A 26083-nucleotide genomic window follows, 5' to 3' on the forward strand; every position below is an offset into this window, starting at 1 on the left:
CACTCCCCTAAACTAAGTCTCTCTGCAGGCTCTCTGTTTCCTTAATACTACCCACTCCTCCACCTATCTTTGTATCATCGGCAAATTTAGCCACAAATCTATTAATCCAATAATCTGAATCATTGACATATAGCGTTTTAAAAAAAAAGCGGTCACAATACCAACCCCTGTGGAACTCCCCTGGTAACCAGCAGCCAGCTAGAATAGGATCCCTCTATTCCCACTCTCTGTTTTCTACCGATCAGCCAATGCTCCACCCATGCCAGTAATTCCCCTGTAATTCCATGGACTCTTACCTTGCTAAGCAGCCTCATGTGCAGCACCTTGTCAAGGGCCTTCTGAAAATCCAAGTACAGCACATCTACTGCATCTCCTTTGTCTACCCTGCTTGTAGTTTTTTCAAAAAATTGCAGTAGGTTAGTCAGGCAGGATTTTCCTTTCAGGAAACCATGCTGGCTGTGGCCTATCTTGTCATGTGTCTCCAGGTACTCCGTAATCTCATAGCTAACAATCGATTCCAGCAACTTCCCAACCACTGATGTCAGGCTAACAGGTCTATAGTTACTTTCTGCTGCCTCCCACCCTTCTTAACTAGCGGAGTAACATTTCCAATTTTCCAGTCATCCGGTACAATGCCAGACTCTTTTCGATTCTTGAAAGATCATTGTTAATGCCTTCGCAATCTCTCCAGCTACTTCCTTCAGAGCCCGAGGGTGCATTCCATCCAGTCCAGGAGATTTATCCACCCTCAGACCATTAAGCTTCCTGAGTACCTTCTCAATCGTAATTTTCACTGCACAAACTTCACTTCCCTGATACTCTTGAATATCCGGTATACTGCAAACATCTTCCACTGTGAAGACTGATGCAAAGTACACATTCAGTTCCTCTGCCATCTCTGATTACAATATCTCCAGCGTCATTTTGTATTGATCCTATATCTACCCTCGACTCTCTTTTACCCTTTATATACTTAAAAAAGCTTTCAGTATCTTCTTTGATATTAGTCACCAGCTTCCTTTCATAATTCATCTTTTCCCTCTGAATAACCTTAGTTTTCTTCTGCAAGTTTTTAAAAGCTTCCCAATCCTCTATCTTCCCACTAGCTTTGGCTTCCTTGTATGCCCTCTCTTTTGCTTTTTACTTTGGCTCTGACTTCTCTTGTCAGCCAGGGTAGTGTCCTTCTTCCATTCAAAAATTTCGTCTTAATTGGAATATACCTGTCTTGCACTTACATCATTTTTCGCAAAACTCCAGCCATTGCTGCTCTGCTGTCCTTCCTGCTGGTGTCCCTTTCCAGTCAACCTTGGCCAGTTCCCCTCTCATGCCATTGTAATTTCCCCACCCCGACCTCCTGGATGGGCAGATTAGATGCCTTCTCCTGATCCTTGTGTGGGACAGTTGTGAACTTAAGAATTTGAGTGTTTGTGAATGATGTTTGTTTTCTGTTCTTGTTTTCAGATAAACTGAATGAGATCTCAGTGCTGACGTCTGGGGAAGGGGCACCAAATGCAATCGTGGACTCCGGAACTGCAAAAGTGAAGCCGAGACCGACTGTCAAGCTTGGCATTGTAATGTTTCATCTCAGTTCCTATTTCCTGCTTTCACAAAATATCGATCGGTTTACCTTCCTGTCATTCACTGAAACCTGATTCTGATCTATTGTGGACTGAGAGTGGGAAGGGGGCAGGGAGAGGGGAATCATGGTTGGGAAAAGAGGAAGGAAGTGTGGAGCACCAGACGTGCTGTAATGTTCATTAAACCAATTGTTTGGAATCAAATGACCTTGGCTAGCATTTTAATTAGGGTGCAGAGCTGCCGCCCCCACTCCTGCTACCTGTCCCACGCCCCTTTGCTGCAACCAGATTTACAAACTCGCCCTTCACTCCACATTGACAATTACAGTACTGTTCAAAAGTCTCAGGCACATGCATATAGCTAGGTTGCCCACAACTTTTGCACAGCACTGTATCCCAGGTCTCTCTCTGCCTCTCTCTCCCCTTTCAACTTTCCGCTCCTTTATCTCTACAGTTCTTTCATGCTCACCCCCTCCCCCTCCCCCTTTATCTTTCCTCTGATTGGCTCTCCACCTGGCACCTCTAGGCCCTACCCCCTCCCCTATCTCTATTACTGGGCTTCGGCCCTCTCTTCCCCCGTCCCCATTCCTGATGAAGGGTCGCGGCCCGAAACGTTGGCTATTCTTTTCTCATGGATACTGCCTGGCCTACTGAGTTCTTCCAGCGTTGTGTACGTATTCTTTGATCCACAGCATCTGCAGTTGTATTTTTGTGTTGTGACTGTATTTATCGATGTGGAGCGGAGATTGAGTTTGTGGGGTGCCATGGGAGGGGTGGCAGAGAAGGTTTGATGGGGCATGGGGGTAGGGGGTTGCACACGCCCCAAACACTCAGCCCTGAGACACCAGGCAAGATCATTTGTGTGTGTTGTATGTATGTGTGTATATAGAGAGATAAATATGTAGATAATATATATACACACATTGCTATGCTATCATGTCGCTTTGTTTCCGTAAGGCTCTGACTGGGGTTCATTTTCCTTATGACGTAGCAGTCCACTCAGCCCATCAACTCTCCACTGGCTTTTGGTCCCATGGACCTCCCCACTTACTTCTGTTCTGTAATCTATTCTGTCTCCTGTTCTCACCCCAATTCTATCACTCCCCTACACAGTTATTTACACTGATCAATTAACATCCCCCCCACTCCCTCCACAACCCTTCCACCCCAATTCTACCACCCACCCACACGAAGCTGCGTATTTACACCAGCCAATGAACATCTGATAATCCAGTTGATTACATCCTGGGATGAGGAGCAGCCCGAGGGAGCTTGCAGACTCCACAGGCAGTTTAGTCCTGCTGACTTTGGTTACGTTGGGTTGTGGCTTATTAAATCAGAATGTCTAAGTGGATAGAGAGGGAGAGCGAAAGAGGGACGTATTTATGCATGTATTTGAGGGCATTCAGAACTCTGAAGCTGTTCCTGAAATGTTGAGAGTGGGTGTTTGGGCTCCTGTACCTCCTCCCCAACAGTAGTAACAAGGAGGAGGAAAGCCTGAATTGTTGAGAGTGGGTGTTTGGGCTCCTGTACCTCCTCCCCAACAGTAGTAACAAGGAGGAGGAAAGTCACAGATAGTGAGGATCTTTAGTGAAAGGTTCCACTTTCCTGAGACGCTGCCTTGAAGATGACACCGATGGTGGGGAGGGCTTTGTGACTGGGTGAATTCGGCTCACAAAACACGGAACCAGAAAGGCACAGTAGGTCACACTGGCTGAGCTTGCTGTGCCAATGACCTCACAATCTACGTTACTATGACCTTGCATCTTATTGTCTACCTACGCTGCACTTTCTCTGTGACTGTAACACTTTATTCTGCATTCCGTTGCTGTTTTCTTCCCCTGTACTACCTCAATACGCTGTTGTAATGAAAATATCTGTAACAGTGTCCTGAGGGTGTGGAACGAACTGCCGGCACAAGTGGTGCATGTGAGCTCGATTTCAACGTTTAAGCAAAGTTTGGATAGGTACGTAAATGGTAGGGGTATGGATGGCCATAGTCCCGGTGCAGGTTGATGGGAGTGGGCAGTTTAAAGGGTTCAGCATGGATTAGATAGGCTGAAGGGTCTGTTTCACTCTGCCATGTGAAACAGAGCTTTCCACTGTACCCGGTGTATGTGAATAAACCAACTCCAGTACCAAATCCGAGTGAAGGAGCAGAAATTCATCTTAGTCACTCGCAGTAAACCATGTGTAGGCTTTCAATGTGTGCACTTCCACTGGCTGGCTGAAAACTGGTTAGTTTTTATAAGCAGTGGCAGCTACCATCAGACCCCTTTACAACCACACCAGCTCCTCTTCTCTCCCCTCCCTAGCCGAGCGGTTTGCGTAACAGCGCCAGCCCTGGTGGTTCAATCCTGCTGCACTCTGTCAGGAGTTTGTACATTCTCCCCGTGACAGCATGGGTTCCCCCCTGCTTGCTCCAGTTTCCTCCCACAGTCCAGATTGTACATTCTGCAATATTCTAAATGTTCACAACGGTTCTAATGAAAGGCTGGTGATTGTTTTTCTATTTATTTATCGACAGCCAAGAATAGGCTCTCTGGCCAGCAATCTCCTGACTTAACCCTAGCTTAATTATGGGACGATTTTCAATGACTAATTAACCCACCAACTGGTATGTCTTTAGAAGAAACCCACATGGTTATGGGGTGAACACACAGACAGCAGCGGGAATTGAACCTGGGTCGCCCGTACTGCGAAGCGTTGTGCTAACCACCATGCTACCATGCCACCCTAAAGCATTTAAATCTTCCTCTCTTCATGGATGCTTTCTGACCCACTGGGGATGTTCAGCACCTTATTTGACTGTAGTCTTTGGCTGTTGAATTTATTGGGGGTTTAAATCGGACGAAAACCCACAGGGAGTCCGTAGGCCGTGTAAGAATTTGCCTGTGAGTTATGGTGGTAAATGAGGTTACACCAATCATCAGTGAGTAATTAGTTATGGAAACAAAGTTTATTTTGCATTGCAGCTGTTAGGTAGGTCACCAGTGAAAGCTACTGAATAAACTGATCAAAGGTTACAGAGAGTTAAAAGTGAACCAGTAAAATCCCTTCCTACTTTGAAAGATGATCTAATGCAACCAGTGTAAGATCATCTGACTGCAGCCTGTCTGAACTCGTCTCCAGTTGAAAGTCTGATTTTGCAATGCTCGGACTGGATTACTGTAATGACCACCCTATACCACACTCCCACGTCCACTCTCCAAAGTCCCTGTCCCTGCTAACCCGCGTGACTCCACTAAATAGCAATGTACTGTAACGTTTATCTGTATCTTCAGTTCATGATTTCACTCAGCTCCATCTCTGTAATCGACTCCCAAGACTGGAAGCCCCTCGGGTGTCTTTCCACTGCTTTCTGATGATCTCAGACCATCAGATTCCTGTTGCTGAGATCGGTCGTGTCAGTGTCCTCAGCCCCCAGTCCTGGCATTTCTCTCCCTCAGTCTCCACACCACTTCTTTTTCTTTCTTATTGCCCCCTCCCCCTTCCCCTATTTTTTTTGCTATCATTTTCCCCACTCTCTTTCTCCCCTCTGTCTTCACCCCTTCCCCCTACTGACTACACCCCTCTCCTCTTCACCCCCTTCACCCTTTCCCCTACTGACTACTTCCCTCCCTTCGTCACCCCTCCCCCTATCTTCTACACCCCTCTCCTCTTCATCCCCTCTTCACCCCTTCCCCCTACCATCTACTCCCCTTTCCTCTTCACCCCTTCACCCCTTCCCCCTACCGTCTACTCCCCTCTCCTCTTCACCCTCATCTTCACTCCTTCCCCCATCGTCTACACCCCTCCCCTTCACCCCTTCCCTCTACCATCTACACCCCTCTCCTCTTCACCCCTTCCCTCTATCGTCTACACCCCTCTCCACCCTCCTCTTCACCCCTTCCCTCTACCGTCTACACCCCTCCCCCCTTCACCCCTTCCTTCTACCATCTACACCCCTCTCCTCTTCACCCCTTCCCTCTACTGTCTACACCCCTCTTCACCCTCCTCTTCACTCCTTCCCTCTACTGTCTACACCCCTTTCCTCTTCACCCCTTCTTTCTACTGTCTACACCCTTCTCCTCTTCCCCCCACCCTCACCGTACAGTTTTTCTCACCTGACTTAATATTAGCTCATGACCTGTCATCAGTTGTTTGATAACCTTCCTGTGAAATGCTGTGAGAAGTTTTTTTATGGGCAAGCTTGGAAGTAGCTCCACATCACTGTGCTGTGAGATTATGATCAGTAGTTTACAGAACAAAGTAAGGTCATCGCCAAAAGAATGAACAAGTTCATAAAAACTTTTCCTGAAGCAAAACACAAATTAACTTTTTAAAAATAATTCTGTAACAAAACATGAGGAAGGTGAAAGCAAAGGACCTAGTTAAAGGCACCCAGAGGGGTGACGATGGAGCTGATGTACCGGAGGCCATCACTGGGTTGGGACAGGATCACCAATCCCTCTTGTAAGAATAAAATGCCAAACTATTCAACCACTTAGGTGTTCAAGGTGGGATCAGGAGATGTGGAATTGCTCATCAGGTCAGGTAGAGTCTGCAGAGAGAGAAACAGTTAATATTTTAGGCTGGAGACCTATCCTCGGAATGGGATGGGGCTGAGAAGAACTGAAGGGACGGGATGATCCACAGAATGTGTCTGTCTGAAGTGGAAACAGGAAGTGTCTCCGCTACAAGCTGAATCCTTTTTAAAATGACATTGAACAAGTTGAGCAAAGTTTGTTTTTGTTCCCAGTTGGGTGGGAACCACCCTCCCCACCCTCCAGTTCCGTCAAAGCTGACAGAAGGGAGGGGAGCCCACACCACTGGGCTGCTTCTGCCTCCAGCGCTTGCACTAAAGCACCAAGAGTCAATGGGTGCAAATGAAGTTAATGCCAACTTTCTGTTGCAGCCTTTCCTTGATCGGCCAAAACCTGCGGTGCCAACTCCAAACCTACAAGATCAGATGTTGCTTTCGAAGATCCCAAGGACAATGATTATTGCAGGTACAGTATATACAGGTGGAAAGGTGCTGATTGCAACACAGCTGATGATCCACACCAGCACCACTGAACCCCAAAACAGCTACTTTCTCCCAAGCCTCAGGCTGATCAACACCTCCGTTCATTAGCCCACCCCAACACTGTGACATGCACATCACCTAGTGCAGGAGATCCCAACCTGGGGTCTACGGACCCCTTGGTTAATGGTAGGGGTCCATGACATTAAAAAGACTCAGAACCCCTGACCTGGTATCACCTTATTACCTACAGTCCATATATAACAGTTATTTGTACGTTCTGTTTTATAGGATAGGTTTTTTATTTCTATTTATTCTGTTTTTTATTGTGTTCTTTATGGTTATCATGTTTTTTCTGCTGCATCAGATCATTTTGTTTTCCTTTACACTCGTGTCCTGACGAATTACAGTAAGGCACCTCAAGCCTTGAGCTGCGATCCTGTAGAATGTTGAGTCAGCTTCGGCTTATTACAGATGCAATGTGACACCCCGTGTAATAGTTCCACCTTCAGCAATCAAATGCACTGAAGTGTGGCAGAAGTAGGTCAGGATGTTCACCAGTACGGGGAGGGTGCCGGCAAAACCTTCAGGGCTGGGTCCACAGACTGGAAATGTCCAGAAGGTCGGGCGCCAAAATGGGGTGAGCTTGGATGGCTGAATGGTTAGTATGGACCTGAGCCTGCTGCCATGCTGTACGGCTACAAATCTTTATTTAAAAAAAAAGACCAAGGTTAACATTTAAAGTAAATTCAGGAAGAGGCTGAAAAGGAACCTTATTTGAATTAGATGAGTGAGGCGATTAAGAGTCACGTGAATCTCAACCTTCTTTACCGCGACTCTCCTTGGCTCCTCTTCAAAGTTCAAAATAAGTTTATTATCAAAGTACACACATGTCACCATAAACAACCCTGAGGTTCATTGTCTTGCAGGCATACTCAGTAAGTCCATAGAATATAATAACCATAACAGAATCAATAAAAGACCACACCAACTTCAGCGTTCAACAAGTTGGCAAAAGACAACAAACTGTCAAATACAAAAAGAAATAAATAATAATTTTAAACAAACAAGCAATACATATCAAACACATGAGATGAAGAGTCCTTGAAAGTGAGTAAATAGGCTTTTGGAATGACTCTGTGATGGGGCAAGTGAAATTATCCCCTTTGGTTCAAGAGCCTGACTGTTGAGGGGTAATAACTGTTATTGAACCTGGTGGTGCGAGTCCTGAGGTTCTTGTACGACCTTCCTGATGGTAGTAGTGGGATGAGAGTATGTCCTAGATGGTGGGGGTCTCTGATGATGGATGCTGCTTTCCTGCAACAACGTTTCATGTAGATGTGCTTGATGCCAGGAAAGGCTTTGCCTGTGATAGGCTGGGCTGTATCCACTGCTTTTTGTAGGATCTTACGTTCAAGGGTGTTGGTGTTTCCATACCAGGCTGTGATGCAGCCAGTCAATATACTCTCCAACTATCTGTAGAAGTTTGTCACAGTTTTAGATGTCATGCTGAGTCTTTGCAAACTCCTAAGGAAGCAGAGATGCTGCTGTGCTTTCTTTGTAATTGCACTTACGGTCTGGGCCCAGGACAAGTCCTTCGACTAACACTGCCGAGGAATTTAAAGTCTGACTCCCTGATGAGGACTGACTGATAAACCTCTGGTTTCCTTCTCCTGAAGTCAACACTAACCTGCTTGGGATCAGTTTATTGGGATTAGAGGAAGGTGGCCCAGGAGATGGGGTGGGTGCAGACAGTGTGAAACGGGCTGAATGGCCCATTCCTTGGCTGGGAGTCAGTGGAGATGTGGGCCTGTAAAACCGGGACAGTGGCAGGAAGCTGAGAGTCAGAAGCTAACAAAACATTCTTTGTCTGAGACAGTGGTGGGGGAATGTAGACTGGATTCTGAATGAGTAAGGAGCACACCCCCGCCCTTCTTCCCCAGGAAATATTGGTTTTCCTATCAGTGTGAGTGGGCCACACCTCACCTAGCTTCACTTTATGTGTATACAGTCAGTCTACGTATAGAGCTTGTACATTATCATTTACAGGATTGCTTTTATTTTGTATTTATTGTGTGCTTTTGTATCATATTTTTTATGCTTAGTGATTTTTAATCAGCATCGGATCTGGAACAATCATTTTGTTCTCCAAACAAGTGCATATTGAAGCAGTTTTGAATCTGAAATATGAACTCATCACAGTGTTCCTATTCCACAGGTAATGACGGAAAGTCCGGCATTGACCAGCCGAGCCTCGGAGGCTACGGCAATGGAATGGCCAGCGCAGATGACGAGTGGATCCCACCCCCTCCCCCCATGGCTCCCCCGCCCCCCCCCACCAATGGCTCCCCCGCCACCTCCGGTACAGAGTCCGCACAGCGGCCACCTGCCTTACGAGCTGGCCGTCCCGCCGCCCCCCAGCATGGCCCCGCCCCCACCACCCCCTCACCACGCCAGCCACCTGCAGCAACTCCCAAACCTTCCGGCACCCAGTCCTCTCCCTGACAACATCCACCTGCCACCCCCGGCGGCGATTCCCCTGGCACCTCCCCTGTCCGCTCCCCCAGCACCTCCTCTGATGGCCCCTCAAAAACACCTTCCAATGACTGGCCAGTACCCCAGAGCGACCCCCCCCGTTCTTCCACCAAATGACTATTCTAAGGTGCACAGTGAAACCTCAAGGGGCAGTCACATTAGACCCCCTAAAAAACAGCCCCCTCCTCCCCCACAGAGGGATCTAATGCACCCCCTGAAACCTGAGCGACACTCGCCGTTTGGGCCCAGCTCTTCGCAGATCACCACCTCGAACACCATTTCCTTCCTGGCTGACCCATCCGACCCATCAAAAGTTGCATCCACCTTCAACCCCAAGGCAACAGCGAAGCTCTACGGATTCTCCGATCCGGTTACCGGGCCGGAAGCCTCGGCGGAGAGTGACCGCAAGGTGAGAGGCAAATCCATGATCGTCATGCAAGATGCAAAGCCCTACCCAGTGGATCCTGCTGCGCACCAGAAGATGGTGATGGAAGGAAGTGGTGAATATCCAGTCATGAACAAAGCACAGGCAGATCCCAGTGCGTCCAGACCGCAGAAACCAGCTCGCAGGAGCCAGGCAGTGGTTCAGCCCAAATCGGGACCCAACATTCCCGCCTATCTACCTGTGGACTACCTTGTCTCAGATCCGACTGAGAACCACTGGAATGGTAACGCTGACGTTCAACAGGCTGGATCAAACCAAATTCAGGATTCAAACAACAATCAAACTTTCACCAATCTGCCCATTTCTGGAAGGCCTAGAGAAGAAGAGAGAGGAGAGTCCAGCGAAGCGGGTGACTTTGAAAGCCCAAGTTCCTCAGGAAGTGACTTGTCAGATTTCCCGTATGTCAAGCCAAGTTTCCCGGCTGCCAGAACTGCAGATTTACCAGATTCTTTGCCAGAACCAGCTCAACGGGGCTCGAAGCACGGCGCTGAACCACGCTCACCGCTGGCCCTTCTAATGGCTGCCAAGCAGCGAGACCTGAAAAACAAAGCTCCCAAATCTCCCTCGGATGCCCCGACCCTGTCCATTGGGGGCAGTCGGTACATTAGGCCAACCAATCCAAATTCATTCCAAATCATGCCGCGATCGAATTACCGGAAGCAGTTGTCACTGGGAGAGCCAGACATTACGCCGCCAAGCGAGGATGGAGATGGTGACGTTCCTCCCGGGGGTGCAGAAAGGAGCTTGAACTTGCCTCAGTTTTCCTTCCCCAGGGTTGCTGAACTCGAAAGCTCCCACAAAGACGAAGACATGTCCTTGCTCTTGCTTCCGCCTCCTCCTCTCTTCAGTGACGAAGACAATGAAGAATTCCCACTCCCGTTCCTGCCGCCGCCTGCGGAATTTTCCAACGACGATGACAATGGGAGTGCTTCCACGGAATCGGAACGAGAAGGGAGCAGGGAACCTCGAGCAGCTGCCTGGTCAGACAGCTCGAGCCCCTTTGTGCAAGGACCCACCTATGAAAGGGGTGGTCATTGGACATCCCCTCACTGTAACAGCCCAGCAAGTATAAGCACCCACCTCATTAACAGACCATCAGTAAATACATCTTCTGCCTCAAACTCCAATGGACTGAAGCCACTGCTGGCACCAAAGCCCAACAATGCAGCCCTGAATGCAGGTTCCAGCAAACTTCATATTTCCAACCACCTTCTGGCTAAAGCACACGACAGAAATGTGCCAAGACTGGACCAGAAACAATCAGAGGCTAGAATATCACCGAACGGTCTGTTGGCAAAGAGTAATCTTATTGGTGAACTGCAGTCCAAGGTGCAGACTTTAAGCACCCAGTCAGATGTGGGGTCTAAAAGGTGAGTTTGGTCATCTGCTATTTCTAAGCAACTTCTACCTGTGTTTCAAGGAAGTTCTTTAATCTGTTTACATCTTTACATCTCAACTCCTGAATAACTCATCGAATCCAGTGCTCGAGAAGTTGACCAACTTCTACCTATGTTTCAGGGAGGTCCTTTACATCTGTGAGGCTCTGGTGCAGTGCTGAGGGAGAGAAGCAGTGCAAAGCATGAGTGCTTACCAGCTTGTACCCCTTCCCCATGCCCCGCCTTATTCTGCTTTTTTCCCCTTCCCTTCCCTTTCCAGTCTGGATCGAGGGTCTTGGCCTGAAACATCGACTGTGTGTACTGCTCCTTAGATGATGCCTGATCTGCTGAGTTCCTCTAGCATTTTAGAGCATAGAACAGTACAGCACAAGAACAGGCCCTTCGGCCCACAATGTTGTGCTGAACCAACTAAAAAGTAAATCAACAACCTCCAAAAACTAATCCCTCCTTAACTACACAATGTCCATATCCCTCAATCTTCCTAACCTTCATGTGTCTATCTAACGGTCTCTTAAAAGCCTCTAATGCATTTGCCTTTACCACCAGACCAGGCAGAGCATTCCAGGCGTCCACCACTGTCTGAGTAAGAAAACTTACTCCTCACATCCCCCCTGAACCTACTCCCTCTCACCTTCAATGCGTGCCCTCTGGTATTGAACAAATCTGCCCTGGGGAAAAAATACTCCCTATCTACTCTAGTTAGTTCATGATCTTATAAACCTCTATCAGATCTTCCCTTGGTCTCCAGCACTCCAGAGAAAACTGCCCAAGTTTGTCCAGCCTCTAGTGACAGCACACACCCTCCAAACCAGGCAGCATCCTGCTAAACCTCTTCTGCACCCTCTCCAAAGCCTCAAAGTCCCTCCTATAGTGGGGCAACCAGAACAGTACGCAATCCTCGCCTGACTAGAGTTTTATAAAGTTGCAACATAACCTCATGACTTTTGAACTCACTGCCTCGACTAATAAAAGCAAACATTCCATAAGCCTTCTTAACCACCTTATTGACCTGTGTGGCCACTTCCATGGAGCTATGAACTTGAATCCCAAGAGATCTCTGCTCAGCAACACTGTTAAGGATCTTGCCCTTAACAGTGTACTGCATGCATGCATTTGCCCTAGCAAGGTGCAACACCTCACATTTATCTGGTTTAATCTCCATCTGCCATTTCTCTGCCCATATCTGCAACTATATTGCATAGTATTTGTTGCCAAACCTCTACACTATCTGCAACTCTACTGATCTTGGTATCATCCGCAGTCTACGAACCGACCCATCTACATTTTCAACCAGGTCATTTGTATACATTACAAACAGCAGAGGTCCCAGCACCGATCCCTGTGGAATTCCACTAACTACAGACCTCCAGTTTGAAGGAGTCCCATCAGCCATTATTACCCTTTGTCTTCAATGCGCAAGGCTGTTCTGAATCCCAGCAGCCAATTCACCATGGACCCCATGCATCTTAACCTTCTGGATTAGCCTCCTATGAGGGACTTTGTCAAACACCTTTTTAAAATCCATGTAGACACCATCCACTGCCCTACCCTCCTCCATCTCTCATCATCTTGTCAAAAAAACTCAAATCAGGTTGGTAAGGCACGACCTGCCCCACACAAAGCCATGCTGGTTCTCCCTAATTAGTTTCCAAATACTCATATATCCTACCCCTACGAATTTTCTCCAGCAATTTCCCTAATGACGTGAGACTCACCTGTCTATAGATCCCTGGATTTTCCCTTGATCCCTTCTTAAATAGAGGTACAACATTAGCCCACTGCCAGTCCTCTGGGACCTTGCCTATGGCTAGAGAGGATGTGAAGATACTGGTCAAAGGCCTAGCAATCTTGTCTCTTGCCTCCTTCAATAACCTGGTGTAAATTCCATCAGGCCCTGGGGGCTTATCCACCGTAATACTCATTAGGAGGCCCAACACTTCTTCCTCCTTGACCTCAGCACTGATCTCCTGGTCCTCCATATCCTTTTCCTTGGTAAATACTGAAGCAAAGTATTCATTAAGTATCTCACTCACCTTCCCACATCCAAGCAAGTGTTCCCCTCGTTATCCTGGAGTTGGTCCTACCCTCCCCCTACTTATTCTCTTGCTCTTGATTTATGTATAGAGTGTTTGGAATTCATTTTATTTCTACTTGCCAAGGATCTTTCATGGTCACTTCTGGCTTTCATAATTCCCTTCTTTAGTTCTTTTCTGGTTTCTTTATAATCCTCATGCATTCCATTTGATCCCAGCTTCCAAAGATTTACATACTTTTTCTTCTTCTTGACTAAATTCATTATCTCTCTGGGCATCTCTAATCTTTCCATCCTTGCCCTTCCCTCTAACAGGAAAATACTTTTCCTGTACTCTCTGCAATAGATCTTTAAACACCCTCCACATGTCTGCTGTGGACGTGCCAGAAAAAAAGTGTTCCAATTAATTCTTCTTAGTTCTAGTCTTGTAATTTGCTCTACTCTTTATCAAACACCATACCTATCCTTATTTCTAGCTATCCTGAAAGTTAAGGAGTCGTGGACACTGTTCCCTAATGGCTCACTCACCTAGCCAGGCTCATTACCCAAGTCCAGGTCCAGTACAGCCCCTCCTCTTTCTGGACTGTCCCATGTTGATTTAATAAACCCTCCTGGATACACTTAACAAATTCTTGCCCATATAAACCCCTCCCACTAAGAAGGCCCCAGTTTATATTAAGGAAATTGAAATCCCCCAAGACAACAACCCTGTTATTTTTACACATTTCCTTAATCTGCTTCCATGTCTGTGTGTTTTGTGTGTTGCTCTGGATTTCCTGCATTTGCAGATTCAAAGGTTGTGGGGAGAAGGCAGGAGAATGGAGTTGAGAGGGAAAATAAGTCAGCCATGATTGAATGGTGGAGCAGAATTGATGGGCTGAATGGCCTAGTTCTGCTCCAATGTGTGAGGTGTTAAGCTGAGCTCCTAAACACTGTGTCGGGAGATGGCTTTCTATAACAAACAGACTGCACTGTTCTGATGAAGAACAGAAGTGGTTTTTTGGTGGTCTGGCCCATGCTGAGCTCTCGGCGGTCAACAGTCCTAAAACAAACGGGTTGGAATAGGTTTATAAATGTCACACGTATTGAGGGACAGTGAAAAACTTGTTTGATGTGTTGTTCATACAGATCATTTCTTTGCACAGTCCATTGAGGTAGCACAAAACAAAAACACTAACAATTCAGAAGAAGTGCTCCATAACAGAGGCAGGTTGACAATGAGGTGTGAGGTCATAATGAGGTAGATTGTGACTAATACTGCTTAGGGCATCTCTTAATCAATTGCTTATAAATATTCACAATGAAAAGTAGTTTTTATCACAAAGTTCAAAGTAAATTTATTAACAAATATCACATATACGTCACCATATACAGCCCTGAGATTCATTTTCTTTCAGGCATACTCAATAAATCCATAATAGAATAATTGTAATAGAATCAATGATAGACTGCATAGGGCATTCAGTCACTGTGCAAATACAGAAAGAAATAATAATAAATAAGTAATAAACTTTGAGAACATGAGGTGAAGAGTCCTTGAAACTGAGTCCATAGGTTTTGGGAACAGTTCAGGATTGGAGCAAGTGAAATTGAGTGGTTATCCCCTCTGGTTCAAGAGCCTGATGGTTGAGGGGTAATAACTGTCCCTGAACCCGATGGTGTGAGTCCTACAGCTCCTTTACTTCCTTCCTGATGGCAGCAGTGAGGAGAGAACATGGCCTGGGTGGCAGAGGTCCCTGATGATAGATGCTGCTTTGCTGTGACAGCTCTCTGTGTAGATGAGCTGAATGGGTGGAGGGCTTACCTGTGATGGACTGGGCCGTAGCCTCTACTCTTTGTAGGATTTTCTGTTCAGGAGCATTGATGCTTCCATAAAAGGCCATTTTTTGCAAATAGTCATTTAACATTTATTGTAGAAACATAATTTAAAAAAAACTTTTGATTATCAAAGCTAAATGATTTATTGAAGAATGCAAATAAAGTGAAATATTTACTTTTAGACTTTTTCCCCTTTTCTGTTGAGAAGTGATCAGTGGCAGACCTTAATTCAGTGAGTGACACTGAACTAGGGGCTGGAGAATTATGCATGTAAACAGCATCACCAAAAGACCATGGGATTACTGGAAAATGACACGGCCAAAATCCATAAAAACATTTCTCAGAGTCTGTGTAGCCTATAGATTTTCTATTTATAAGATATAATAAAATACATAAAATATAATCTATATATAATCTAATTTGGTCTACTTATGGCATCACTTAATACCAATGAATGTTGATTTATACATATTTATATAATTTGGTATATTCGATTATATTATAATCCCTTCCATGCTTCAAACCATGCTGGCCAGCAATCCCCCAATTTAATCTTAGCGTAATCACAGGACAATTTACAATGACTTATCAACATGTACGTCTTTAGACTGTGGGGGGAAAACCAGAGCACCCAGAGGAAACCCACAAGGTCACGGGGAGAACATACAAACTCCTTACAAGCAGCGGCGGGAATTGAACCTGGGTCGCCTGTATTGTGCTAACCACTACACTACCATGCAATCTATGTTTAGCATTTTGAGCCTGCATCCTCATGTATTATTCTTATAAAAACATACTTTCTCATCTCAAGCTGGTAAAGCCTGAGGTATGGGCTCATTTATATCAAGCACACTCATTTCTCAGTTGCTAGGAACTTTATTCTATTGGTGTTTAGTATTGTGGCTTTCAGGAGCTTTACATAAATATTGCTGTGTAGCCCTCATTGCTTAATGCTATTGTGTAGTGACTTTGGGATGATACCAGTTGTAGACATTACTATTGGGGCAATGTATACCTGTTCATGTTCCATAGTCTTTCAATTTCTTCTTTTAATTCACCATGTTTCTGGTGTTTTTCCAATTATTGATTTCTGTAAGTTATGCGTGTTTGAAATGGCTATGTCTATTAAGTAAGTTGTTCTTGCTTGTTCATCCTGTATTATATCTGGACAGTTATAATGGATTATCTTATCCGTAATAACGCATCGGTTGTAATATGTGTAGATTTATTATTATTACTGTTATAAGACCATAAGATATAGGAGCAAAATTAGGCCATTTGGCCCATCAAATCTGCTGTGCCTTTTCATCATAGCCAACCCATTTTTTTCTCTCAGCCCAATCTCGCCTCCCCCACCATCTCTTCATGTCCTGACCAATCAAGAATCTATCAACTTCTACTTTAAATATACATAAAAACGGCCTTCACAGCTGCCTGAAGCAACTAATTCCACAGATTTGCCCCTCTCATCTCATCCTTCTCATCTCCGTCCTAAAAGGATGGCCCTCCATTCTGCGGCTGTCCTCTGGTCTTAGACTCCCCCTCCATAGGAAACATCCTCTTCACATCCACTCTATCAAGGTTTCAATTAAGTCACCCCTCATTCTTCTAAATTTCAGTGAATACAGGCCCAGAGCCATCAGACACTCTTGATATGACAAGCTGTTTAATCCTGGAATCATTTTCATGAACCTCCTTTGAACCCTCTCCAGTTTCAGCACATCCTTTCTAAGATATGGGGCCCAAAACTGCATAAAAATTCTTTGTTTTTATATTCTAGTTCTAGAAATGAATGCTGACATTGCATTTACCTTCCTCACCACAGACTCAACCTGCAAATTAACCTTTTGGGAATCCTGCACAAGGACTTCCCAAATTCCTATGTGTCTCAGTTATTTTCTCTCCATTTTGAAAATAGTCAACCCTGCCAGTTCTTCTACCAAAGTGCATGACCGTACACTTCCCAACACTGTATTCCTTCTGCTGTTTCTTTGCCTGTTCTCCTAATCTATCTAAGCCCTTCTGTAACCTCTCAGCTTCCTCAAAACTACCTACCCCTCCACCTATCTTCATATCTCTACAAACTTTGCAACAAAGCCATCAATTCCATCATTGAAATCATTGAGATATAAGAAGAATGGGTCCCAACACAAACCTCTGTGGAACACCACTAGTCACCGGTAGCCAGCCAGGAAAGACTTGCTTTATTCCTACTCCTTGCCTCCTGCCAATCAATCACTGTTTTACCCATGGTAGTATCTTTCCTGTATACCTTGCAGCCTCATGTGTGGCTCCTTGTCAAAGGCCTTCTGAAAATCCAAGTACACAACATCAACCAATTCTCCTTTTGTCTATCCTGCTTGTTACTTCTTCAAAGAATTCCAACAGATTTGTCAGGCAAGACCTTCCCTTGAGGAAACCATGCTGACTATGGCCTATTTTATCATGTGCCTGCAAGTACCCCGAAACCACATCCTTAATAATCGACTCCAACAACTTCCCAACCACTGACGTCAGACTAACTGGCCTATAATCTCCTATCTTCTGCCCCTCATTCTTGAAGAATGGAGTGACCATTGCAATTATTCTAGTCTTCCAGAACCATTCCAGGATCTAGTGATTCTTGAAAGATCATTACTAATGCCTCCACAGTTTCTTCAGCCACCTCTTTCAGAACCCTGGGATGTACACAATCTGGTCCAGGTGACTTACCTACCTTCAGACCTTTCAGTTCCCCAAGAACCTTCTCTCTAGTAATGGTAACTTCACCCTCTTCATGACCCCTGACACCTGGAACTTCCACCATACTGCTAGTGTCTTCCATAGTGAAGCCTGGTTATACATTTAGAGGGGCTAATGTCAAAGGAAAGGGTTGTTTAAAAAAAAAATACAGAGTGGTAGGTCCCTGAAATGTGCTGCCCGGGGTGAATTGAATTGAAATGACTTTATTTCTTACATCCTTCACATACATGAGAAGTAAAAATGTTTATGTTACGTCTCCATCTAAATATACCATATGCAATCATAGTAATTTATAATAATTTATAATAAATAGAACAGTCAATGTAATATAGAGTACACTCAAATTAAGTTCATCATTCTGATGGCCTGGTGGAAGAAGATGTCCCGAAGCCTGTTGGTCCTGGCTGATATGCAGCGGTACTGCTTCCTGAATGATAGAAGCCGGAAGAGATTGTGGTTGGGATGGCTTGGGTCCTCAGTGATCCTACGGGCCCTTTTTACACAACTGTCCTTGTAGGTATCCTGAACCATGGGAAGTTCACAACTGCAGATGCACTGGGCTGTCCGCACCACTCTCTGCAGAGTCCTGTGATTAAGGGAGGTACAGTTCCCGTACCAGGTAGTGATACAGCCAGTCAGGATGCTCTCAATTATACCTCTGTAGGAAGTTCTTAGGATTTGGGGGCCCATACCAAACTTCCTCAACCTTCTGAAGTGAAAGAGGCGCTGTTGTGCCTTTTTCACCACACAGCTGGTGTGTACAGACCACGTGAGGCCCTCAGTGATGTGGATGCCGAGGAACTTGAAGCTGTTCACCGTCTCAACCCCAGATCCATTGACGTCAATAGGGGTTAGCCCGTCTCCATTCCTCCTGTAATCCACAACCAGCTCCTTTGCTTTTGTGATATAAGAACATAAGAAATAGGAGCAGGAGTAGGCCATCCAGCCCATTGAGCCTGCCCCACTATTCAATAAGATCATGGCTGACCAGTCCATAAACTCAGCTCCATCTACCTGCCTTTTCCCCATAATCCTTAATTCCCTTACTATGTAAAAATCTATCTAACTCTTTCTTAAATATATTTAGTGAGGAAGCCTCAACTGCTTCCCTGGGCAGAGAATTCCACAGATTCACCACTTTCTGGGAAAAACAGTTTCTTCTCATCTCCATTCTAAATCTTCTTCCCTGAATCTTGAGGCAATGTCCCCTAGTTCTAGTCTCACCTACCAATGGAAACAACTTTCCTACTTCTATCTTCTCTATCCCTTTCAAAATTCTGTATGTTTCTATAAGATCCCCTCTCATTCTTCTGAACTCCAGAGAGAATAATCCCAGGCGCCTCAATCTCTCCTCATAGATTAACCCATTCATCCCTGGAATCAGCATGGTGCACCACCTCCAAAGCCAGTATATCCTTCCTCAAGTATGGAGACCAGAACTGTACACAGTACTCCAGGTGCGGCCTCACCAGTACCCTGTATAGTTGCAGCATGACCTCCCTGTTCTTGAATTCAATCCCTTGAGCAATGAAGGCCAACATTCCATTTGCCTTCTTAATAACCTGTTGTACTTACAAGCCAACTAACTTTTTGCGATTCATGAACAAGCACTCCCAAGTCCCTCTGCACAACAGCATGCTGCAATCTTTCACCATTTTAAATAATAATCTGCTCTTCTATTATTACTTCCAAAGTGGATGATCTCGTATTTACCAATGTTGTGTTTCATCTGCCAGACCTCAGCCCACTCACTTAACCTATCTATATCCCTCTGCAGACTCTCCACATCCTCTGTACAATTTCCTTTTCTACTCAGTTTATTGTCATCAGCAAATTTTGCTACGCTACACTCAGTCCCCTCTTCCAAATCATCAATGTAAATGGTAAACAGCTGTAGGCTCAGCACCGACCCCTGCGGCATCCCACTCACCACTGACTGCCCACCGGAGAAACACTCATTTATACCAACTCTCTGCCTTCTATTGGTTAACCAATCCACTATCTATGCCAATACACTTCCTCCAACTCCATGCATCTGTATCTTACTTATAAGTCTCTTGTGCGGCACCTTATCGAATGCCTTCTGGAAATCCAAGTATACAACATCCACCTGTTCCCCTCTATCCACTGCACTCATTATATCCTTGAAGAACTCCAGTAAGATTGTCAAACAGGACCTGCTGTTTCTGAATCCATGCTGCATCTGTCTAATGGAACCACTCTTTTCTAAAAGTTTCGCTATTTCTTCCTTAATGACAGCTTCAACCATTTTCCCAACTACAGATGTTAAGCTAACTGGCCTATAATTGCCCGTCTTTTGCCTACATCCTTTTTTAAAAAGTGGTGTAACATTTGCTGTCTTCCAATCCGCTGGGATCTGCCCAGAGTCTGGAGAATTTTGACATTGAGGGAGAGGTTGTTTTCTTGACACCACTGTGTCAGAGAGATGACCTCTTCCCTGTAGGCCACCTCATTATTGTTTGAGATAAGGCCAATCACTGTAGTGTTGTTGGCAAATTGAATTAGCAGATTGGAGCAGTGGGTGGCGATACAGTCATGGTAATATGGGGAGTAGAGGAGGGGACTCAGTACGCAGCCCTGAGGGGTGGTAGAGGCTGGTACATTAGGGACTTTTAAGAGACATTTAGATAGGAATATTGTGTAGACAGGAGGGAATAGTTTAGCTGGCTATTTGATTGGCACAACATTGTGGGCCAAAGTGCCTGTGCTGTGATGTTCTATATTCTATAGTAACATAGAAAACCTACAGCACAATACAGGCCCTTCAGCCCACAATGCTATACCAGAGCCTTGCATCCAGCTATTATCATCATCATTATGTGCTGTGTTATATGATGTGGATGATCATGGTCTTCCCATGACCATGATTGTTCTTTTCTGCAGAAGTGGTTTGCCATTGCCACCTTCTGGGCAGTGTCTTTACAAGACGGGTGACCCCAGCCATTATCAATACTCTTCAGAGATTGTCTGCCTGGAGTTAGACAATCCAGGACTTGTGATCTGCATCAGCTGCTCAGACAACCATCCACCACCTGCTCCCATGGCTTCATGTGACCCTGATTGGGGGCTAAGCAGGTGCTACACCTTGCCCAAGGGTGACCTGCAGGCTAGTGGAGGGAAGGAGTGCCTTACACCTCCTTTGGTAGAGACGCATCTCCACCTCGACACCCATGAACCCAGATATAGTAATCTCATTCACCCACATTGGGTCTAGGGTCTTCTAAGCCTTGAAATTTATATAATTATTTACAATTTATACAACTTGATTATACAAAATGATCCTTGCCGATTTTTCATTTTAAAAATAGATTATAGTATTTTCACATTTCGATATTAGCGATCGCTATAGAATTTCTGAGAGTGAAGGTGTCCTGAGTTTTATCTTGCTGTGAATTATGAATTAACTGTGCACATAGCACTGGTAACTGAGCCAGTTCACCCTGTCGCTCTATTAATGATAAGATTTGTAACATTTACAAAGTCTAAAAGTAAGTATAAACACGTGAGATTCTGCAAATGCTGGAAATCCAGATCGGGGAAAATGTGTTTGGAGCTGGTAGGTGTTAGGTGAAGCCTGACAACGGGAAGGTGGGATGTGGTGGGAAGGGGGGGGGGGGCAATGTAAGAAGCTGGGAGGTGACAGTTGGAAAAGAAAATGCAAGCTTTGATGAATCTTTTTTCTTACTTTCCAGCTTCCACAGTACAAAGTTTTCACAATTTCATGGAAAGACCTTCACGGTCCGACCTGGTGCAAAACAACCAATTACTGTGGTCAGCACTTCAGCCACCAAATGAGCAAGCAACTACTCTGCCATGCAAGGTATTTTCTGGTAGCTTCATCTAGACATCAGCTTGTTAACCAGAGGATGGTGCCAACTGCTTCAGTTTTCCTGAGAGGTGTAAGATCCTGCTGACCTGATGAGATGAGATGCCAGTGTGCCGAAGATACTTTTAGAACCGCTTATATTGAACTGAGGATTATATAAGATGTATGTTCTTGACAACTATATTTACTGAAGTATCTTTCTGCACATTCTCCCTTTTACTGTGTTGTATAACACACAAACACCAATCTGTGTCGTATTTTAGCATGGTTCTGGCCCGTAATCTTATAACCTGTTGATTTTGCCTAATTCCCATGTAAACTCCACATAGAAAAAGTACAATTTTTGGCATATAATCAATCAAATCTTCTTTTCACTTTTTGAACAACTGTGTATACATCACATAGGTCTGTTTTTAAGCTAAGCATGTAACCAATGAAAATGTTCTGTAATATATTAAATTATTTATTTTTATTACAATTTACTTCTCAGTCATTAGGTATTAACTTGTACAATGTATTCGTCTCCAGAGCTAAGTCTGGTGAAGTGAGTCTAAATTAATGGTGCAGATTGTTAACGACCGCTGTTTGCTTAGCCTGTTCTACAATCCTCATGTAATTAAATGACAAAATTGTTCACCTTATAACTTGTATTAAAAATATTACAATGGAAAGAAATATCTTTAGATTGGGAAAGGGGTTAGCAGAAAGTGCCCTGTATCCAACCGGAACTTTGATATGTAAATTACAAGATCAAATGGAATATTTTTACTAAATGTTATCTTTTGTATAAAAATCAAAATATAACAATGTACTGTATAGGCAAGTTTGGTGTCTTATAGCATGAATCTCTTAACTTTACTTCCTCTCTCTGTATTAGACTAAGTCTGTGAAAATGCTTTGAACAAAGACGTTGTCCTACACAGGAACGTCACTGCTCCATTTTAAAAGGTCAATTAACAGTTTGGTAGGTCAGACTGATTAAGCACTTAGTGTGCAAGGTTCTCAACATTTACAAACCCTTTGCCCTTCTACATTAGTTATGTTTGCTGTTGATTAAATATATAACGTCTCAAACATTGGTCAAGAATTTTGATGATTTTTTAAAAAAAAGTCATAACTATTTAACTTCAGCTGTAATGCCATATGTACGCCCCAGTTATTACCGTACTTTTGGTATCATGGGTGAAATGTAATTTTATACTGCCCGCCTTTCACTTCCTGATGAGTGGGAGAACTCCAAACCAATCAGCCTGCATCATTCTGACATGCATGGATGTCCCAGTAACGGGAACTAGAGCATAGAACTGCGCAGGAATAACCCCTTGACTCGCGAGGTTGTGCTGAACCATTTAAACTGGTAATTAAATGCCCTAAGTTAATTCTTTCTGCCTCTATGATGAGCTTATTCCTCAATCTCCTCAACATTCAAGTGCCTATCTAAGAGTCTCTTGAATTTTTTAATTTTTTTAATTTTGAATTTTTTAACTTGAATTTTTGAATTACACCACTGGAGTTTAGGGCAACAAGGAATGTCCTCCATCTCTGTCTCTCTGTCCATACCTCGCACGCAGATAAAGAATAACAACCCTGACTGGTCAAAAAAAATTGTTAGCTTTGAGCTGAATCGCTGATCTGGCAGGACCAGTGGACCAGTTTTAGTCTGACCTCTACCCTTTGACCTGTCCGGCATGGGTGACCCTACCAAGAGCCAAAGTATAAATCCCTGCCTCCAGCCAATATAGCTCTGCAGGTCATTGAGGCACACAGGCCTCCAAACCCAATGACAAGGTTGTGGTCCACTTAGAGGAGCCTCTTGAATACTCTGTTGAATTTCTCTCCACCACAATCCCTGGTGCATCCCGCATAATAAAAAAACTCATCCTGCACACCTCCCTTGAACTTACCCCCTCTCACCTTACATACGAGTCCTCCACAATTGTCAAATCCAAACATCTATTAGAAATAAGAGAAGTTCATGCTTCAGAATATGGATGTCAAGGTTAGGGCGATGCTTTACAGCACCAGCTGTAAGATCAGGGTTCGATTCCTGCTGCGGTCTGTAAGGAGCTTATACCATGTGGGTTTCTTCTGGGTGCAGTGCTTTCCTCGCACATTACAAAGAATGACGGGTTAGGGTAGGTGAATTATTGGCGTGCTTGTTGCCACTGGAAGTGTGGCAACATTTGCGCTGCACAATCATCGCTGATTTGATTTAACACAAATAATGCGTTTCACTGAATGTTTCAGTGTACATGTGATAACGAAAACTAATCTTAGATCTTGCTTTAAATGACGTATTTCTGCCCAGTGCGTCCTATTGTTACTTGATGAAAGGTTAACTTTCTTTGTGTGGAGACTATGCGTGAAGCTACTAGGTATTTTTGTATTGGTAGCCATCTTTCCCTCAGTCTGTGGATGTAGTTACACTACACCTCTTCCACTCTTCAATGCTTCTGCACAGCTCTTTGCCTTCTGTGCTTGTGGGTCTAAATGTGACCTCTATATGGACCTCATTTTTTTTTACAAACAGAGTCACTAAGTTCCTGAGTCTGTGAACTGAAAACTTGCTTCTAGCCCAGAAGCTGTTGGCTTTCAGACAAGTGCAGATAGCTGGACCCAAGGTTCCCATAGTGCTCCACTGACAGAGACGATCTATTTGATGGGCTGGCTGCTCCAGTGACTTGTCTTAAAACAGGTTCCATTTATCTTCGCAAAGTCCTCAAAGATCTATGGCAAGAAAGGGCAGGGAAGTTCTGCATTCCCCTTGTTCATACCATAAGCAATGACAATCCTGATTCAGCATTACTGAATGCATCGATGAAGGGTTTTGGCCCCAAAAAGTGTTTCTTTGTTCCTCCCCATAGATGCTGCCTGACCTGCTGCGTTCCTGCAGATTATTGATTCAGATTTGAACTTTAAATCCCACAAAAAGAAAGTGACCAGAGCAGCATTTCTACACCTAATATTCCAAAGGTACGTCCGTTTCTGTCAAGTAATGAACTCATTCATGCCTTTATATCGAATGGATAGATCAATACACTTACACTGGCCTTCGAAAGCAATGGACCGGCAAACTCCTCATTCAGGCCGCTGCTGCTGGACTTTTAACAAAAGCCGGGAAGAGGGAACATACCGCTCCCATCCTAACTGCTCTGCATTGGCTTCCTGTATTGTTTAGAATTGATTTTAAAGTTCTCTTACTTGTTTTTAATGGCCTGGAGCCCGACAACATCACAGAATTGTTTCCATTTTATAAGCCTGCTCAAGCTCTCAGGACTTCTTCCACTCTCTCTTAAATTTAGACAATCTTCCTCGGTAGATAATTGGCAGGTCAGCTTTTTTGAGTTACACTCCTGAATAACCTAAAGCCATAAGGGATGCAGGCTCGGTCGACACTTCTAAACTCCAGCTCAAAACCTACTTATTTAACCTTGCTAACTGCCATCTTTTTGTCTTTTATTTTCATGTTTGTACTTTATCCCATTGTAAAGCACTTTGAATTACATCTGTATAAAAAGTGCTCCATAAGTAAAGTTTATTATTACTGTATTACTACGTTACTCTTGTGGTAAACTATGTATACCTGTCTGGACATGCCCCCCCCCCCGCTGACTGCTCCTGTGGCTCCTCCCACAGACCCCGGTATAAAGGCGATTGGAGGCACTGCTCCTCCCTCAGTCTCCAGGATGTTGTGTGATGGTCTCTTGCTGCTGATAGTGCTTTCTCTTCCAGCTAATAAAAGCCTATCTCTCGCCTCACGTCGCCGCGAGTTATTGATGGTGCATCAACTCTGGATTTCCAGTACCTGCAGAATCTCTTGTTTATATGTCATGGGTGAAGAATTAGGCCGTCAAGTCTGCTCCACCTTTTGATCCTGGCTGATTTATTATCCCTCTCAAACCCATTTTCCTGCCTTCTCCCTGTAATCGTTGATGTTCTTACTAATCAAGAACCTATCGGCCTCTGCCTTAAATATACCCAATGACTTTGCCTTCACAGCTATCTATGGCAATCAATTCCACAGATTCACCGCTCTCTGGCTAAAGAAATTCCTCCTCACCTCAGTTGTAAAGGGACATCCTTGCGTTCTGAGGCTGGGCCTGCTGGTCCTGGACTCCTCCTGCTACAGGAAACATCCCCTCCTCATCCAGCTTTATCAGTTAGTTTTATTTGTCACATGTACACCGAAATCCGGCGTGAAACGCATCGCTTTCGTCAACGACAGTCCGAGGATGTGCTGGGGGCAGCCCACAAGGGCAGCCACGGTTCCGGCACCAGCATAACATGTCCACAACTTACTAACCTAGACTGTACCTCTTTGGAAGCTGGAATACCCAGGGAAAACCCACACAGTCAGGGGAGAACATGCAAATTACATACAGACAGCAGCAGGACATAATATTGCATTATAGAGTCATAGTAAAGTACAGCACAGAAAAAGGCTCTTTGGCCCATCTAATCTGTGCCAAATCATTTAAACTGCCTACTCCCATCGACTTACACCTGGACCATAACCCTCTATACCCCTACCATCCCCGCACCTATCCAAACTTCTCTTAAACCAAGCTCGCCCGCACCACTTCCTCTGGCAGCTCGTTCCACACTCTCACCTCCCTCTGAGTGAAGAAGTTTCCCCTCATGCTCCCCTTAAACTTTTCACCTTTGTCACATCACAGCTCCACCAA

General features: G+C 44.7%; 1 protein-coding gene across 1 annotated transcript; it reads left to right on the top strand.

The window, feature by feature from the left end:
* The first annotated feature begins 1532 nt into the window (after positions 1 to 1532).
* LOC132380970 (histone-lysine N-methyltransferase 2D-like) lies at positions 1533 to 22472 on the top strand. The gene is made up of 4 exons (XM_059950008.1): positions 1533 to 1571; positions 6475 to 6568; positions 8801 to 10932; positions 21265 to 22472. The coding sequence occupies exons 3-4, from the start codon at positions 8804 to 8806 to the stop codon at positions 21365 to 21367; spliced, it is 2232 nt and encodes a 743-aa protein (XP_059805991.1). The 5' UTR covers positions 1533 to 1571; positions 6475 to 6568; positions 8801 to 8803; the 3' UTR covers positions 21368 to 22472.
* Positions 22473 to 26083: the final 3611 nt, after the last annotated feature.

This window comes from Hypanus sabinus, chromosome 25 (genome assembly GCF_030144855.1).
Source record: "Hypanus sabinus isolate sHypSab1 chromosome 25, sHypSab1.hap1, whole genome shotgun sequence".
In the NCBI taxonomy this organism is placed as follows: domain Eukaryota; kingdom Metazoa; phylum Chordata; class Chondrichthyes; order Myliobatiformes; family Dasyatidae; genus Hypanus; species Hypanus sabinus.